At 45.2% G+C, this 19,797-nt stretch overlaps 1 protein-coding gene across 7 annotated transcripts in view; it reads right to left on the bottom strand.

The window, feature by feature from the left end:
• Nucleotides 1-19,797, bottom strand: part of SLC20A2 (solute carrier family 20 member 2) — a 126,270-nt gene that overhangs the window by 37,916 nt on the left and 68,557 nt on the right. For all 7 annotated transcript variants that reach the window (XM_009243766.4, XM_009243763.4, XM_054561527.2 and 4 more), the window contains 4 exons: nucleotides 17,484-18,036; nucleotides 11,161-11,301; nucleotides 8,426-8,511; nucleotides 5,308-5,404 (listed from right to left, as the gene is read on the bottom strand). In XM_009243766.4, coding sequence (XP_009242041.1) covers nucleotides 5,308-5,404; nucleotides 8,426-8,511; nucleotides 11,161-11,301; nucleotides 17,484-17,772 — 613 coding nt within the window. In that variant the 5' untranslated portion in view covers nucleotides 17,773-18,036. The remainder of the gene's footprint in view (nucleotides 1-5,307; nucleotides 5,405-8,425; nucleotides 8,512-11,160; nucleotides 11,302-17,483; nucleotides 18,037-19,797) is intronic.

Raw genomic sequence — 19,797 nt, forward strand, 5'->3', positions numbered from 1 at the left:
TTTTTTTGAGACAGGACCTCACTTTGTCATCTGGCTTGAGTGCAGGGCCACGATCATAGTTCACGACAGCCTTTACTCCCTTATACAGATTTTACAATTATTATTATTATTATTATTGTTATTTAGGTAGAGATGGGGTCTTGCTATGTTGCCAAGGCTGGTCTTGAACACCTGGCATCAAGTGATGCTCCTCCTCAGCCTTCTTAAGTGCTGGGATTACAGGTGTTAACCACCATGACCAGCCCAGATCTTTTATATTCCTAATTAAGGAGGTGGCTGCTTCTTCACACTAACTAGTATATTAAATATATACAAAAATAGCTGGGTGTGGTGGCTCACACCTATAATCCCAGCACTTTGGGAGGCCGAGGTGGGCGGATCACCTGAAGTCAGGGGTTTGAGACTAGCTTGGCCAACATGGTGAAACCCCGTCTCTACTAAAAATTAAAAATTAGCCAGGTGTGGTGGCATGCGTCTGTAGTCCCAGCCGCTTGGGAGGCTAAGGCAGGAGAATCCCTGAACCCAGGAGATGGAGCTTGCAGTGAGCTGAGATCACACTACTGCACTCTAGCCTAGGAGACAGAGCAAGACTCTGTCTAAAAAAAAATATATATACATACATATATACATATATATGTATATATGTATATATATATATATAGAGAGAGAGAGAGAGAGAGAGAGTGAGTGCATGCACTCCGGTTTCCCAAATATACCAGAAGACATTTTAAAGAGAGTTAAGAGGAGAGAAAGAATTTGTTAAGGTTGAGGCTGGGCGCGGTGGCTCACGCCTGTAATCCCAGCACTTTGGGAGGCTGAGGTGGGCGGATCATGAGGTCAGGAGATTGAGACCATCCTGGCTAACACGGTGAAACCCCATCTCTACTAAAAATACAAAAAATTAGCCGGGCGTGGTGGCGGGCGCCTGTAGTCCCAATTACTCGGGAGGCTGAGGCAGGAGAATGGCATGAACCCAGGAGGTAGAGCTTGCAGTGAGCCGAGATTGCACCACTGCACTCCAGCCTGGGTGACAGAATGACACTCTGTCTCAAAAAAAAAAAAAAAAAAAAATTTGTTAAAGTCGATGCAATTTTTATTATCATTAACTGCCATATTACATACCAGGTATTATACGTGGTGTTTTAAACTACCTTCCACATCTGTACAATGTCACAACTAAGACCCCAGGGCTCAGGACTGGAGGCATGGTTCAAATTCTGGTTCTACATCCTATGAGTTACAGGACCTTGGGTATTCAGCATTGCCCTGCCTCAGTTTCTCACCTGTAAAATGAGGTTATTTGTATTGCCAATCACCAAGAGTAGTTGGGAGGACTAAAAGGATTAATCCACATAAAGCTCAGTTCAATACAGTTACATTATTTATTTCTCACAACAACCCTATGAAGTATTTATATTAGTATTTATATTATTCTTAGAGTCTCATTCGTCACACAGTTTAATTTTCCCTAGGATAATTTACTCTCCCAGTAAGATGATATTTTTAGCGAATGTGCCAACTGCAGCCAAAAGATGGGGAAAAGAAGAGATGAAAAAAAAAAGCCCATGTATAGAAAAAGTCAGACTTTTATTAAAAATCATAATTGTCTTCTGACAGTTGGAAGAAGAACCAGGAAGCAAGAAGAATAGAGGGTAGAAAAAATAAAATGCAGAAACGAAAAAACCCCATCCATATTGATGCCAATTCCCATGTTCAGGACTTGGCACCACAGAAGGCGTCCTCAGCTTTCACTGGCTCAGTCTCTTAAGTCAGCAACCTGGGAGGCGTCTGGTGATTGCAGGAGGCTTTGCTTTCTGTTCAGCTAACTTGAGCTCTAAGAGCCCATATAAAATAAGAACAAGGGGCCAGGTGCGGTGGCTCATGCCTGTAATCCCACTTTGAGAGGCCGAGGCAGGCGGATCACGAGGTCAGGAGTTTGAGACCAGACTGGCCAACATAGCAAAACCCCGTCTCTACTAAAAATACAAAAAATTAGCCAGGCGTGGTGGCAGGCGCCAGTAATCCTAGCTACTCGGGAAGCTGAGGCAAGAGAATTGCTTGAACCTGGGAGGCAGAGGTTGCAGTGAGCTGAGATCATGCCATTGCACTCCAGCCCGGGAGACAGTACGAGACTCTGTCTCAAAAACAACAACAACAACAAAAAAACGACTAAGATATCTCCCGTTACAGAGTTCACTTCAAACCCAGTGCTCCAGGCCTTCCAATTACCTGGCATTATGAGATGTTTGAGGGATTCACATGCTAGGTGGTGCGCTTAACTCCATGGTTTGGAACTGGTTTTTCTCTGTCACTCACTTAAAAAAATTTGTTTTGTTTTGTTTTGTTTTATTTTTGAGATGGAGTCTTGCTCTGTCGACGAGGCTGGAGTGCAGTGGCGGGATCTCGGCTCACTGCAATCTCCACCTCCCAGGTTCAAGTGATTCTCCTGCCTCAGCCTCCTGGGTAGCTGGGATTACAGGCACCCGCCACCATGACCAGCTGATTTTTGTATTTTTAGTAGAGATGGGGTTTCATCATGTTGGCCACACTGGTTTAGAGCTCTTGACCTGGTTCAAGTGATCCGCCTTCCTCAGCCTCCCAAACAGCAGGGATTACAGGCGTGAGCCACCACGCCCGGCCTCACTTAAAAAAAATTTATCCTGGGGCACACACTTCAAAAAGCTGTGACAAACACACTTCCCGGTCCATGAATTATAAAACCTAAAGGGGCAGCAGGCTGCTGTTACCTGTGACTGGGATTTCACCTTCCTCCCACTCTCCTCATCAATCTAACCTTTGCTGCCTGCTTTCCTAGAACCTAAAGCAGCTCTGGCACTCCCCTTTCCTTCATCCCCAAATCACCCAAAGTCTGGAAGCCCCACAGTGAGTATTTAAACTTTTTTTTTTTTTTTTTGAGACAGAGTCTCGCTCTGTCACCCAGGCTGGAGGGCAGTGGCGCAACCTTGGCTCACTGCAACCTCCACCTCCTGGGTTCAGGTTCAAGCAATTATCCTGCCTCAGCCTCCTGAGTAGCTGGGACTACAGGCGCGCACCATCACGCCTAGCTAATTTTTGTATTTTTAGTAGAGACTGGGTTTCACCAGGTTGGCCAGGATGGTTTTGATCTCTTGACCTGGTGATCCACCCACCTCGGCCTCCCAAAGTGTTGGGATTACAGGCATGAGCCACTGCGCCCGGCTGAGTATTTAAGCCTTTAAGATCAATGTTCTGAATGCTGCACAGATACCACAGTAAAAGGTTATATAATGTTAGAATCATTTAGGAATAATTTATTTCCATTACTGAAACATACAAAATATAATTAGATATTCTTAATAAAATCTGAGGAACATTACACTGAGAACTCCTAGTTTGAGAAAGTAATAAGGATTTCCACTATTTTGGAAGAGGGCACTTTTCGATTATGATAGGACATGTCATTTAGCAGAAATTTCATCTTTAAAACAGAGAGGGAGCCTTTTCTGTCAAACATGGCCAATAACCAAATCTTCATCCATAACGGACATTAACAAGATGAAAACCAGCACAAACTAACACATCTGTTGACGTCACAGATCCCACAGTCTGGCTGTAGGAGGCGCATCTCACAAACAGAAGAGGAATATTCTCCAGCAAACATGTACAGAAATGTTTAACAGAATGCTACCAGCTCATCAGTGCTGAAATGGGTGCAAATAAGAATACCATACATAAGCTTATTCATTTTCCTATTCAAGATCTAAAAGAAAAGAATTAGGCCAGGTGCAGTAGGGCTCACACCTGTAATCCCAGCACTTTGGGAAGCTGAGGCAGGAGGATTACTTGAGGCCAGGAGTTTGATGCCAGCCTGGGCAATATAGAGACCCCATCTCTACAAAAAATAAAAAATTAGCTGGGTGTGGTAGCACACACCTGTGGTCCTGGCTACTCGGGGGGCTGAGGTGGGAGGATTGCTTGGGCCCATGAGGTCAAGGCTGCAGTGGGCTATGATTGCACCACTGCATTCCAGCCTGGGCAATAAAGAAAAAAAAAAAAAAATGCCGGGCGTGGTGGCTCACGCCTGTAATCCCAGCACTTTGGGAGGCTGAGGTGGAGCGGATCATGTGGTCAGGAGGCTGAGACCATCCTGGCTAACATGGTGAAACCCCGGTCTCTACTAAAAATACAAAAAATTAGCTGGGCAAGGAGGCGGGTGCCTGTAGTCCCAGCTACTCAGGAGGCTGAGGCAGGAGAATGGCGTGAACCCAGGAGGTGGAGCTTGCAGTGAGCCAAGATAGCGCCACTGCACTCCAGCCTGGGCGACAGAGTGAGCCTCTGTCTCAAAAATAAAATAAAATAAAGAAATAATTTTTAACCCCCTCCACAAAAAACCTCTGAACCTTTATACAAAAGAACAAAAGCGGCCAGGCGCAGTGGCTCACGCCTGTAATCCCAGCACTTTGGGAGGTCGAGGCGGGCAGATCACAAGGTCAGGAGTTCAAGACTAGCCTGGCCAACATAGTGAAACCCTGTGGTGTGCTCCTGTAATCCCAGCTACTAAGGAGGCTGAGGCAGGAGAATCACTTGAACCTGGCAGGCGGAGGTTGCAGTTTTCCAAGATCGCACCATTGTACTCCAGCCTGGGTGACAGAGTGAGACTCTGTCTCGGAAAAAAAAAAAAAAAAAAAAACCCATAAAAAACAACAACAAAATCCATGAGAATGACAAGGAAAGGAGTAATTCAGCAAAGAAAATCATCATTGGCTTCGGCATCTAAAAAAACAAAGCATGGCTTCTAGTCTCTGGATTAACTGGTCTGATATTTCCAGGGGTCTGTACTCTGTGCTGTGAACGGCTTTAGAGCTCCGCTGGGCATTGCTGATGTGTGGACTGTCCCGCTCACTGGGTGCCAGGCATGGCCCCAGGTGCTCCACACCCTCTCCTGACCCCTGCACAACCCTGTAGGCATGTGGGATTAGATCAGGTTCTGAGGCTCAGAGAGGCTAAGCTATGGTGGCAACACAGCTGCGTAAATGGCAGAGTGGGGATTTAATTTTTTTTTCTAACATGAAAGTCTGCTGCCTTTGTACTCTACATATCTCTTGGGTATTTAATTAAGACAAGTAAATGCATTTACCATTCTTTTTACTATTCTATAATGACCATGAGTAACGCATTTTACTATCAGCCAACAACTCCAGCACCTGTTCCATAATGACCATGAGTAATGCTTTTTACTGTCAGCCAACAATACCAGCACCAAATAAACTGATACTGTTAGAATACAATGCACTTTGCCCCTGGAGTATGCTTCCAAGGGATCCTTACCTGGTGCTCCTGTGTACATGATGGAAAAGACATTGATTGCTATGGTAGCAGCATAGAATACTGGGAGTGCCCGGAGGCCGTTGGGAACAGGGTCTTCCTGTGGTACAAGGAGACAGAGTGGAAGATCAGGATCCCAGCAGCATTTGGAGCCAACACAGACAAAATGATACAAAATGCTGTTACAAGAAACTCTTCCCAAACCCCAGTGTGGCCAAAACGATGGGCGTTGTCACTGCCTGTGATCTGCTCCACTTCTGCAGAAATGGCATTGGCTGGGGCCATCTCTCCCACACAAATGCAATGTCAAAGAGCCCACTGTTGTGGCCAGCAGACACATTAAAGCCCTGGAATCACATGAGCTGATGTCAGACTTGGAAACAGAAAAGAACTGTTGGGTCAAGCTGGTTCCGGAGGACCAAAGCCCAGAGCTCAGCATCTCCTTCCTCAAAACCCGTAGCGCTCACTACAGCCAAGTCCAGGTTTGGCCCTAACTGGCTACATTCAACAAATAATTTGAGATTCCAACCTCCAAGCATCCTCTAAGAGAGTCAGATGACTTCAGCATCACTGCATTATCATGAGATTTTACAACACTCTATTACACAATGCATCTTAGCTATGTTACCATGTGCTATGAATTTCCGAATCTTTTCACAAGGTATAGTATTTAATCTTCAACTATTAGAAGTTAAAAAGAACTGCGGTTCCTTGTTGAATAATTTATTTGCCATTCGACATTTATTAACTACTTTAGGCTTCTGCTACAACACTCCCTAAATCTAGTAAGTTCAACAAGAATGGTACTGCGCATGTTTTCAGTTAAATAACGTCTAAGAGAATATGAGGCATTTAGAGTTTTTAGCAGATCTACAGAGAATTTTGAAGTAAAAATACGGGCCAGGAACTCCCATCAATGTAACACTGGCACACAGATGTGGCTCAAATAATTCAAAAAGGGACTAACTTCTAATAACCACGAAGGCCACATTTACATGAACATGCTACCTGCCATGATAAAAGGAAAATTAGGTCTAAAAATCGATGAGAGCAGCAGAAGTATGGATAAGCATCTCAAAGACTGCTACTGCCAAATGCAAACACGCCTGGAAGTCAAGTATGTTTGCAGAACAGTACAGCCCATCAAGGAGCTGTTCTGGAATGTCTCAAGGAGCCAAGAGCACTTGTCAAGAGGCTCGAGTTGAATGCAGTGAGGCGTGATGCAGCAAGAGCAGGGCAGAATGAGACTCAAGTGTGGGAGTGTCACACCAGACCAGGCAGGGGAGGCAGCCATGTGGTAAACACCAAGATTAATGGGCTGGAGCCTGGCATGAGTGACACAGCCAGTTATGATCATCTGTGATGTATCACATGAAAAGAACCCAGGATGAACTGAAAACAAAATGCTGGGAGGCTCAATGCCTATGACCTCTGGTTTCCACAGCATTGTTTTCTTAGGAACAAGAGTTGCTAAAGAGAGATTCCCAACCAATAACTTCTCCAGGTGGACAGCCCCGAGTCTGTGTTTTCAATTAAATCACCGTATGTTTTTTCAAATATCTTTTTTTTTTTTTTTTAAGACAGAGTCCCACTCTGTCGCCCAGGCTGGAGTGCAGTGGTGCAATCTTGGCTCACTGCAACCTCTGCCTCCAAGTTCAAGCGATTCTCATGCCTCCGCCTCCCAAGTAGCTGTGACTACAGGCATGCACCACCATGCCGGGCTAACTTTTTGTATTTTTAGTAGAGATGGGGTTTCACTATGTTTGCCAGGCTGGTCTTGAACTCCTGACCTCAAGTGATCCACCACGCCTGGCCTAAAATAACTTATTCCTGAAACGCATTGACAGACTTCTTGTCTGACCTGTCTCCTTTCTTCGCTCTACTTCCTTTCTCTCTCTCCCTCCCTCCTTTCCATCTATCCATCCCTCCATCTGCCACTCATCCAAGCATCTGTTATTTCCTCCCCCTAAATATTTACCAAGTGTCTTGTAAGTGCTAGGCACAGTGCTGGGCCCTAGAATACAGAAGTGGCCAGGGCAGTCATGGTTTCTGCTCTCACAGATCTTACAGTCAAACAGTGAACAGGCAACTAAGCAAGAAATGCAGCACCATATGACATGCTAAGTGCCATGATGGCAAGGTGGACTGTGGCCGGAGCTCAAAAGAGAGGGGACCAGGCGAATCTGGGGGAGGGGAGGAGAGGAGCAGCTTCCTAGGAAGTGACACCTAAGGGCTAAGTAGGGCTTGCCAGGTGAGCATGGATTCCAGAGACAGGAGGGGAGGGGTGAAGGCTGGCAGGCTAGAGAGGGGTGTGCCTTCCAAGACGTGAATATGAGTGTGCCTGGTCCCAGGAGAAGGAAGGGTGAGAAACGGTGAGGGCAAGTTGGTGCTCTCTGAGAGAATGGACCCTTCAACAGACGGCCAAGCAAGGCTGCAAGAAAAGGGCTGCGCCAGCTTCCAAGCAAGGTACAGCCTGGAGGGTACATCCCTGTCTGCAGAGGAAGCGTGCACTCGATGGTTATCAAACACTGCAGCAACCCTGTGACTGCCAAACAAAAGAAGATAGCCACGTTTTGTGTCTAGAACACTGATCTCAATAAGCACTAATTTTTTTTTAGACAAGATGTACCCAATAGGTGTATTTCCTTCTTTTTATCCTTTCCTCAAATTGCGTCAGTGTTTCAACCTTGCTCTCCCCATTAAAAAAAAAAAAAAAAAAAAGGGAAAACACCTTCACATTTGGGTAAGGAAATTCTCCAGCTGTTTTTTAATGACAGTTTCAAAATCTTAACACTATCTCATTCTATTCTGCTTAACATTCAGGAAATAATTACCTTTCCTTTTTGAGGTCTCAGCACAACTCCTGGGAGTGTTGATTAATGAACTAAAGTACAGAGCCAAGAAACACTATTTGCAGTGCTTGTTTCTGGGGGAATCTCTGGGTAATTTACCTTGGCTCTTTCTGGCTATTTATAATAACATCTGACGCTAACTGCAGGGTGCTGTGCCTTAACAATGTATGAATACAATTATTCCTCTAACCCCTCTCATTATTAATTTCTACTGAGTAGAGCCAAAAATAGTTCTTAAGATTTAATTAAAAGTAGCAGCCCCAACTTACCTTTTTTAAGATGAAAATTCTGATGAGTACAAACAGCAGGCCAGACATGAAACCAGACAACAGTGGAGATATAAACCAAGAAGCAACTGAATAATTAAAAAAAAAAATCTAATGAATGTTAAAATTCATTCATAATTATGGTCCTATTCATAGAACACAATGATAAACAAAATGTATTACATACATTCATAAGTATTTCCAGAATTATTTACCTTTAATTCAGAACCTAACGAGCCCTGTGACTTGGCAGAGCTGACCTTCACACATTTATGGCCACACTCAGACATCAACACACAGTCATACACCACTGACCACACTGCCAATGCAGGGTCAAGAAACCCCTGCCCCAAGCTCGGGCCTCAGAAGACAGCATCCTGAGTCCTGCCTCCCACGGAGCCTTTCTGCCTGCCCTTCTTATCAACACATATGGAGACTCGGTCGCTGTTCCAACAGTAAGGGTTAAAAGCTGGGCCAACTTCCATTTCCTTTGCCAAAGCCAGCCAGGTACTTTCATTCCTGCCATCTAACTGCTGGAACTCCGAAACTTTTAGCCTCTAGCCAAGTAGTTCCCGCCTCTGGGTGCACAGTGGAACCATCTGGGGCATTTTCAAAAACTGGTTTGGCCCTGGCTGGACCCCCAGAATTCTGATTTAAAAGGTTGGGAATGGGGTTTGGGCATTGGTATTTTTAAGTCGCTTCCCTGGGTCATTCTAAAGTACAGGCAGAGTTGAGAACCACTGTTCTAGAAGCCTGGGATGGAAGGTGGGTTTCCTTGTGGTTTGTGCCCATGCCTGGCAGCTCAGGGATCCCGTTTGACCCAGGACTCCTAAGGCCATCATGATTCTTGTAAAAAATTGAGTAACCCAGAATATGGAAATGGAGTGAAAGAGTATCATTCACGATGAGTGGGTTGGTATTTGTGGAGGTGAATGGATTTACCTCTTCCTAAAAGCAGAGCCAGGCACTAACTTGTTAGACACCTGAGAATGGGTGCAGGCTTACGTCTTGGTCCCTGCCAGGCAGGCTTACAAGGTAGAAAGGACACTTGACAGAGTGTTTCTTCCCAAAGGGCAGGCTGGATGACCTTTTTTTTTTTTTTTTTTTTTTGAGACAGGGTCTTGCTCTGTCACCCAGGGGCCGGAGTGCAGTGGCATAATCATGGCTCACTGCAGCCTCAACCTCCGAGGCACAAGTGATCCTCCCACCTCAGCCTCCTGAGTAGCTGGGACTACAAGTGTGTACCATCACACCAGGCTAATTTTCTTTTTTTTTTTTTTGTAAAGATGGGCTCTTGCTGCGTTGCTCAGGCTGGTCTTGAACTCCTGGGATAAAGCAATCCTCCTGCCTTGGCCTCCCAAAATGTTGGAATTATAGGCCTGAGCCACTGCACCTGGCCTGGATGATCTGTTGAATGCCGGGACATAACACGGGGCTCACTTTGAGGCCTCCCCAAGACTATGAACTCCTGGATTCCAGGCATCTTCCTCACTTGTGCTCAATCTTTCTCTGACCTACAGACTGACTTCAGTCTAATACATTTCTTACCTGCCTGGGAAGAACAGAGGGTGATTTCCGAAGCTGGATGACAAGGTAACATTTTAAAAGAATAGAGTTAAACAACTGTCCAGCACATAATAGTTCACTATTTCTATTAACAGGAACTTTGGCCAGGCGCGGTGGCTCACGCCTGTAATCTTGGCACGTTTGCAGGCCGAGGCAGGCGGATTGCCTGAGCTCAGGAGTTCAAGACCAGCCTGGGCAACATGGTGAAACCCCGTCTGTACTAAAATACAAAAGAAATTAGCTGGGCGTGGTGGCATGTGCCTGTAATCCTAGCTACTCGGGAGGCTGAGGCAGGAGAACTGCTTGAACTCAGGAGGCGGAGGTTGCAGTGAGCCAAGATCGCGCCACCGCACTCTAGCACTCCAGCCTGGGTGCCAGAGCGAGACTCCATCTCTACAAAACAAAACAACAAAACAAAAAACAGGAATTTTAAGGGAAAATATATTACTCATACCATCTACGTCTTTTTTTTGAGACGGAGTCTTGCTTTGTTGCCCAGGCTGGAGTGCAGTGACTCGATCCTGGCTCACTGCAAACTCTGCCTTCCAGGTTGAAGCGATTCTCCTGCCTCAGCCTCCCCAGTAGCTGGGATTACAGGCACCTGCCATCATGCCCGGCTAATTTTTGTATTTTTGTAGAGATGGGGTTGAACCATGTTGGCCAGGCTGGTCTTGAACTCCTGACCTCAGGTGATCTGCCTGCCTTGGCCTCCCAAAGTGCTGGGATTATAGGCGTGAGCCACCATGTCTGGCCCATCTAGGTCTTTTAAACCTTAACATTTGAAGAAAAAGATATAAAATTAACTTGTGCCTGGGCGCAGTGGCTCATGCCTATAATCCCAGTTCTTTGGGAGGCTACGGCAGGCCGATCATGAGGTCAAGAGATTAAGACGATGCTGGCCAACATGGTGAAACCTCGTCTCTACTAAAAATACAAAAATTAGCAGGCGTGGTGGCGCGTGCCTGTAGTCCCAGGTACTTGGGAGGTTGAGGCAGGAGAATGGCTTGAACCCAGGAGGCGGAGGTTGCAGTGAGCCGAGATCGCGCCACCGCGCTCCAGCCTGGCAACAGAGTGAGACTCCGGGTCAAAAAAAAAAAAAAGTAACTTGTAATAAAACTCATTCTAGAAAATGTAAACTTTCCTTCTTATAGGTAAAAGAAAATGCCAATTACCAATCTTGACAAGCTCCATCCACTGCACACCTTTGGTACCGATTGCGACCAGTGAGAATCCTATAGTAGAACCCACAATGCAGTGCGTTCCTGAGATTGGAAGCCTCAGGAAGGAAGCAATCAGCTGCCACACAGCGGAACCTACAGATTGAAGGACAAAAAACCATCAGATACAGAGTACAGAGGTGCAGACACCAAGGGAAGAAATCCAAATGTTTTCCAGAACAACATCTCCCAGAGTTTAATTTTCTGTGAATTGTTTCTTTACAAAGCGCTACAGCCTGGACAAAAATCACTCAATTAACTTCAGTTAAAGGAATGCTTCTGCCTTCCTCAACACAGAGGGGACAGGGATGATGGTTATTTATTTATTTTATTTATTTATTTTTTGAAGCTAGTCCCGCTCTGTTGCCCAGGCTGGAGTGCAGTGGCCTGATCTCGGCTCACTGCAACCTCTGCCTCCTGGGTTCAAGCGAGCCCTCTGGCTAATTTTTGTATTTTTAGTAAAGATGGGGTTTCACTATGTTAGCCAGGCTGGTCTCGAACTCCTAACCTCAAGTGATCTACCCGCCTTGGCCTCCCAAAGTGCTGGGATTACAGGCGTGAGGCATCGTGTCCGGCCAGATTATGCATTTAAAGGCAAGTCTCCTGGTGCTACACACTGACTGCCCTTGTCAGTTTTCAGTGAGGGTGCTGCGGATGAACTCGTTCTGAGGTGAAGTTTGGCCAAAACCAAGCAAGAGATTAAAGTCTCGAATGAACACAGAAAGACAAGAAAGGCAATATATTGGGAAAAGATTTTGTTGTAGTTCTGCCTTACAGTCACATAATGAAAAGGACCAGATATTGGCTAGGTCATATTATCTATATAAGAGAGTATAATACCATGTTGCTTTTTTCTTTTCTTTTTTTCTTTTGTAGAGACAGGGTCTCACTCTTGCCCAGGCTGGAGTACAGCGGCAAAATCATGGCTCACTGCAGCATTAAACTCCCGGACTCAAATGAGCCTCCTGTCTCAGCCTCCCAAGTAGCTGAGATTACAAGTGTACACCACCACACCTGGTTAATTTTTAAATTTTTTTGCAGAGACAGGATCTTGCTATGTTACCCAGGCTGGTTTTGAACTCCTGGCCTTAAGCAATCCTCCTGCTTTAGCCTCCCAAAGCCCTGGGATTACAGGCATGAGCTGCCACACTCAGCTAATTATTAAAATATTTTTGCAGAGACGGGGGTCTTGCTATGTTGCCCTGGCTGGTCTTGAACTCCTGGGCTCAAGCCATTCTCCCGCCACGGCCTCCCAAAGTGCTGGGATGACAGGCTCACGGGATGCAGTAAGCCACTGCACCCAGCCCATACTGCTTTTTGATGGTGCCTCTCCTATGAGAAATAACTATGATATTTAACCCAAATTTGGGCATCTGTTCTCAGATCCTACCCAGAATGTTGGACCTTTTATTTGTGTGTCTGATTCCTCATTGTTAAGAGGTTCTCATTAGTGTTGGCTTTGTGTCCTTTTACCTCAATTTCACCAACTCTTTTCTAGGTTTCATGTTTTTCTAGGCTACAGTTCACTTCAAATATTTTCATAAGCAGATCAGATTTTGTAGTGAGTATTAAAAGCATCAACCGGGACAGATCACTTTCAGAAGCAGTTGTTGAAAAGCTCCCATGGAACTATAGGGGAACAAAGGGCCTGGCTGATAAGCTGGGCACGTTATTAATCCCAAACGTTAATTCTGGAAACCTGGTTGCCTGGCAGCAGCAGCACTTTTCAGGGGACCCCTGGCATTTCCTTCAAAGGCATCTGAGTTGCAGGAGGATCATTTATGGCTGTGCAGGACCCAGTCTATGAAGCAACACACATAGTTGCTGCCATGAGTGCTAGGCGTGCTGACCTTTGAGCTGAGGCCGGCTGTGACCCTGTGTCAATCCTTAAGGCGTGCGTTGGGAGGAGAAGGGGCCAGCCTTGTGCTGCCAAACTCATATCAGGTTCCATGGCAGCGCCAGGCCTACCCGCGGACACGTCCTTAAGCCTCCACATCTGAGCCCTGGGCTCCTTGGGGACTAGTGGTTTTAAAAAGAAAGTCAGGGTTTGGAGCACGTTTCATAGCACGGATTCATAGCTTAGAAAATACATGATATGGTTTATACTCTTTTTTTTTTTTTTTTAGACGGAGTCTTGCTCTGTCGCCCAGGCGCAATCTCGGCTCACTGCAAGCTCTGCCTCCCGGGTTCACGCCATTCTCCTGCCTCAGCCTCCTAAGTAGCTGGGACTACAGGTGCCCACTACCACGCCCGGCTAATTTTTTGTATTTTTAGTAGAGACGGGGTTTCACCGCGTCAGCCAAGATGGTCTCAATCTCCTGACCTCATGATCCGCCCGCCTCGGCCTCCCAAAGTGCTGGGATTACAGGCGTGAGCCACCGCTCCCAGCCTATATTCTTACAATTAAAATAATCTCATGATGTGAGACAATGATATCAACCCACCCAATTGAATTCAGACCATAAGATTTGTCCTTCCTGAAAGCTGCTATATTTTCTGCGGCTGACTTTACAAAATACATCCTGGAGGAGGAGAGTTCGTAAAGAAAGGTAGGGAGTAATGGGACCACCTGTGAGAGGGAAGGAGGAGGAGAGAGGATAGCAGGGAGGGGAGGAGACAGGGGACAGCTGAGGGAGGGCCTGGAGTAGGTGATAGCACCTTAGCCTCAGGGGTGTCTGAAGACAAATGGGATCACGTTAGTGTCAGGAAGAACAGAGGGAAAAAGACATACTTTAATGTAAGATAATTGCATCTGACAGAGGAAAGAGATGAAGCACGAGATAAGAGTGCAAGACACGACCTAGGGAAAGTGGGGAGATGGGCATCTCAGAGGCCACCACTCCCATGCAGATGAAAGAAACGGCAGAGCAAAGGCTCAGGCTCCAGGGAGGCTGCCGCGCAGGGGTGGGGTGGCAGAGTGTGGCTGGGCAGAGGGAGATGGAAGGGGGCTGTGTGCTTCTTAAGGGGTTCAAGGAACTGGCTCGTTTGTGCTAGTGTGGGTCTTTCCACAAAAAAAGATGCAGAGTTTTGAATTCTCAGATTTTTGGAACCATTGGTGGTTTCCTACAAAATGGACAGACTACTGCTTAAGGGCTGAGCTAGTCCCACAAGATGACTTGTTCAGGACGTTTCACTGGCAGCAATAATTTCTACCCAACCACCTTAACTCTAACACAACTCTGTCAGGAAGCACAGACGCCCAGGGGCTTGGGGAGAAGTGACTAACAGAGAAAACAAAAGAAGCAAACAGAATAGAATTAAGGACAGAGGGAGAGAGGGAGAAGAAAAAAGGACTGTTGGATTTAGAAGAGGAAGACTGGAGAATTCAGGCATCTGGACAGAATCAGCTGTGGTTTTGGCCAATGGTAATTACACCACCATCTTAAATTTATAGCTCCCAGGGCAAAGAACCCGATTTTACGAATCTAGGTAACTCATACAAATTCCCAACAAAATAGGCTTTGAGATTCATTTAACCACATACCAAAAAAAAAAAAAAGTTTAAAAACCAAAGCAAACAAAATCAAGTTATTCAAGCAAAACCTCAAATTGCTTTGGTAAACCCAAATTCTAGTTAAGGTAAGTATCCTTCATTCTTTCAGTAAAGAGCCAAACGCCAGGGGTGGGGAACAGAGAAATGAAACAAGTTATCCCGTCTGCAGAAAGAGTGAGCAGATGAAGCCTTGTTCATGAACCCTCCTGTCACACAGAGGTCTTCAGCGTGGCTTCCCTAACAAATTTCTTTAATAAGCAGAACCATGCCTCTAAAGTTTATCCATCAAAAGGAAAAACTTCAGTTAAGATTTAACTTTGTGGCCGGGTGTGGTGGCTCACGCCTGTAATCCCAGCACTTTGGGAGGCCAAGGTGGGAGGATCACGAGGTCAGGAGTTCGAGACCAGCCTGACTAACATGGTGAAACCCCATCTCTACCAAAAATACAAAAATTAGCTGGGTGTGGTGTCGGATGCCTGTAATCCCAGCTACTCAGGAGGCTGAGGCAGGAGAATCGCTTGAACCCGGGAGGCAGAGGTTGCAGTGAGCCGAGATCACGCCACTGCACTCCAGCCTGGGCAACAGAGCGAGATTCCGTCTCAAAAAAAAAAAAAAAAGATTTAATTTTGTCAGTGTTTATCTTGATTTGTCCCATACTTTCAACACATCTAGTCGGATTTTCCTGACTAGAAAAATCTTAATTTCCACTTGATGGAATTAAATCTTAAGTATCTATCACAACTAAAAAGGTGAATTTTACAAAGAACGGTTATTTTTCTAAGGGAAATTTCCATTATATCTGACTATGCTGAGATATACATATGTTCCATGAAGGTAAGTAAAATTCAATAATGACTATAGTTGTTGAAATAAAAGTGATCTTGAACCTGATTTTTTTTTTTTTTTGAGACAGGGTCTGGCTATGTTGCCCACGCTGGAGTACAGTGGCACAATCACAACTCACTGCAGCCTCAACCTCCTGGGCTCAAGCAATCCTCCCACTTCAGCCTCCCAAGCAGCTAGTACTACAGGCATGTGCTACCATGCCCAGCTAATTTTTAAATTTTTTTGTAGAGACAGGGTCTCCCTATGTTGCCCAGACTGGTCTCAAACTCCTGGCATCAAGTGGTCTGCCCGTCTCAGGGGCCTACCAAAGTTGAGCCTGACATCTTTACAACACAGCGTCAAGCTGAGAAGTAGGAGCTCCCTGGTGTGTGTTACTGGCCTACAGTGCTTGGTGAATATGCAATTCCTTAGTACAACAGGCTGCTTCTTATCAGACGCCTCGTAACAACATGAGATTGGGCCATTGTTGGGCCATTGTGAACTTGGTCAATAATCTCTAAATTCCGGGTGTTTAAGAAATGCAAGTGACAGGCCAGGTGTGGTGGCTCACGCCTGTAATCCCAGCACTTTGGGAGGCGATGGCGGGTGGATTGCTTGAGGTCAGGAGTTCAAGACTAGCCTGGCCAACATGGTGAAACCCTGTCTCTACTAAAAATACAAAAATTAGCCAGGTGTGGTGGCACACGCCTTATAGCCTCAGCTACTCCGGAGGGTGAGGTGAGAGAATAGCTTGAACCCAGGAGGTGGAGGTTGCAGTGAGCGGAGACCACGCCATTGCACTCCAGCTTGGGCCACAGAGCAAGACTCTGTCTCAAAAAAAAAAAAGAAAAAGAAAAAGAAAAAATGTAAGTGACAAAATAAAGAACTCGGGGGAATGTGGCTGTATTCTTGGTATACCAGCATCTTACCTCCTGCTGCAGGACTCTTCCTACAAGAGGATATGTCCTGTTGAAAGCAGAAGGCGGTAGAATTCCTCTCTAACCCTCTTCTCCCTAACCAAATTACCCGTATACATCAGCTGTCTGTTGTGTCGTCATCTCTACCTAGAGGCAAGCAGAAAAAGAATCCTGTCAGCTGCACTTAACACACGCCTGCCCGGAAGGTTCTTTTCTGTCGTAGCGAGGGCAGTGATGGGAAGACCCACAAGGCCGGGATCTGTGTCCGCCTAGGCCATGGGGACATCACTTTGTCCAACCAGCCACTCTGCTTATTCACACAGTTCACACACCTCCACACTTCATCTAGACAACTTGAAACTGCAAGAAAAGGTCATGCTATCACCAGGCAACACGCACATTATTTTTTGGCCGGAAAACAAAACAAACATACCAAATGGAGCTCCCAGAGGTAGAATCAGAAAATCAAAACAAAAGCCAACAAAAGGATGACAAATAATCTAAGAGACCAGAATTTCTTGAAACACACGCACTTAAGATTTATTTGGTAACTTCTTTAGAACTTAAACTGTGAATATAAAAGTTAGACTAATAAATATTATTTTTGACATCCAAGTTTTCAAAACATTGCCTCCTAATTGGTGAAAAACCTTAAGAAAAAAATCTAAATCAACCTTCCTGGAAATTTCATACATCAACCTTGAAAACACATTCACTTAGACAACCTTCAAACAACTCTAAAATAATAAAGCGCTGTTCTACAAAGGTCTTTTTCTGTACTTTCTGAAAAGTATTCACTTAGCTGAAATCTATTTTAGCAACCAAGTTTGCTCAAAAGTTCAGAAAATAAATGGTTGCCTGATATTTAAACACTTTAAAAATCATAAATTAATATGCAGAAAGCAAAAATAAGTAAATATGAAACATCCAACCAGTTTTTGAAAAGCCAAAGCAAAAATCACATTTATGGCTATGGCCAAAGTACTGCAGGGAAGCGGGTCAGTGGGCGGATGTCCCATCGGTGTAGAGAAGAGGCTACTCACCAACCATGGCACTAACTTCCCCAGCCATGAGCGTCTCCACCGTCTCGTTGTACAGGTTCACGTCAATGATACCTTTGCGAATGGTTTCTCCTACTTTGGCTCCTAGTAACACGGAGCCGGTGGTTTCAAATATTGAAGCTAAAATGCATGCCTGCCTCAAGGTCACCACACCAGAGCCCACGGCTGTACCAAAGGAGTTGGCAACATCGTTTGCACCAACAGAAAAGGCCAAGATGAAAGCTATGATGAAACCCAAAATGACCATCCACAAATACTCATCCATGGCCATTTTGGAAAGTGGGTGCCGGTTACTTTTCTTTTGCAGGAATATTTTAAATAAACAAAGCTTGAGGTTATAAACTTCGTAAGGCCAAGAGTTCTTGTAAACAGTGAGTTTGCTCTGGAAAGTGCTGGACAATGTTAGAGGCTGGACAAACTGCTAGCTGCTGGTTTGCAAACTACTGTCAGGACAGTTCATTTGGTTGTGTTCAGTCAGCGGTAAAACACATTCCATATTTTTCCTCCCGATCTGGGAAAGCTGTGATGTCTCCTCCTGTAGCAGAAAGGAAACAAAAGAAATCAATTATACTCAGCAACCTGTAACAGTTTGTTCTTTCAGAAATAAATGTTTTAAGCCTGCTAATGGGATCTAACTTTGGCATGTGACGGACCTAACCATAAAGCAATTCAAGGAAGATTATAATTAGGATAACCACCCCCAACCAAAAACAACAAAAAATCCTGGTTTCTAGAATTGTCAGGAGTTGAAGCATGCTTAATAATTACAGACTAATAGTAATCCTTACTAGGTTACATTTTTCATGCAATCGGAAAAACATATTTGGTCATTATTTTCAGAGAGGAACACGTGCCTCAAATGAGCAAAAGATTAAGAAATGAGAAATTTAGTTGCATGGCTTTTGAAATATGTGGAATGTGCCCGGTTTCCTGGAACAGCAATAACCAAATCTGAGTCTGTGATACCGCTGGGTGTGGCCAACGACCCACCTCCACATTTACGAATAAGCAATGAGCACAGTATATTATCATGCATGTGTCTGGGAGAGTTTACAGGCCTGGCGAGAGGTCACTCATCTGGAGGGTGACCAAGGCAGGAACTGACAGGCCCCAGAGAGGAACAGAGAAGCCTGGAGAATGAGGCAATCCTATCATGATGCCACTATCCCATCTCACTAGGAGGAAAAGCTAGAGGCCCCACCAGGGTCAGGAAGACCCTTCAGGCCTCCTCACAGCTCACTGGCTCCTCTCCCCTCCCTCACAATGCCCTGGTGTCACTGTCCCCTTGCAATCCCTTGGAAAGACCAGGCACACTCTCACCTCAGGGCTTTTGTACCTGAGGATCCCTCTGCAGGAAGAATCTTCCCCCACAGCTGCACAGCTCCCTCCTCCCTGCATTCAGGTCCCTGCTCAAATGTCACCGTTAAGAGAGGACTTCCCTGACCCCAGAAGGAGCAGCCCCTCCCCCACGCCACTGTTTCTGCTTCTGGGAGGGAGAGGAGATGCCATGAGATACATCCATGAAATAAAAAAGTCACTGCAAGCTTCGTAATTATGGTATTCTATTATTGGAGAGCCAAGGCACTGTATATTTTCTTTGAGTGGTATCAAGCATATAAATGCTTATTGAGTTGAACTGAATAAATACCACACCATATACAATATAATAATTTGACCCATCAATAAGGTTATTTAAAGGGAAAAATCAGGACACACAATTTTATGTACACTGTGATTATGGCAATGTTGAAAATGCATATAAAAGGCCGGGTGTAGTGGCTCACACCTGTAATCTCAGAACTTTGGGAGGCTGAGGTGGGTGAATCAGTTGAGGTCAGGAGTTCAAGACCAGCCTGGCCAACATGGTGAAACCCCATCTCTACTAAAACTATAAAAATTAGCTGGGCCTGATGGCAGATGCTTGTAATCCCAGCCACTCGGGAGGCTGAGGCAGGAGAATCGCTTGAACCTGGGAGGCAGAGGTTGCAGTGAGCCAAGATCATGCCACTGCACTCCAGCCTGGGCGACACAGCGAGACTCCATCTCAAAAATAAAAAATAAAAATAAAAAATAATGCATAAAAATACCAAGGGGTATATACTAAAATTATAACAGAGGTTGAACAGTAAGGTTACAGACAATTTTTTCCCTTTCCTCCCCAAACTGTATACTGTGGTTACATGCTTTTCAAATGAAAATAATATATAATAAACAAATCTGCAAACATTGAGCATCATCGATGTGCAATGCTATAGGCACACAATGAAACAGAAAATATACACTGATAGTTGTTATC

Source organism: Pongo abelii, chromosome 7, assembly GCF_028885655.2.
Source record: "Pongo abelii isolate AG06213 chromosome 7, NHGRI_mPonAbe1-v2.0_pri, whole genome shotgun sequence".
NCBI lineage: Eukaryota > Metazoa > Chordata > Mammalia > Primates > Hominidae > Pongo > Pongo abelii.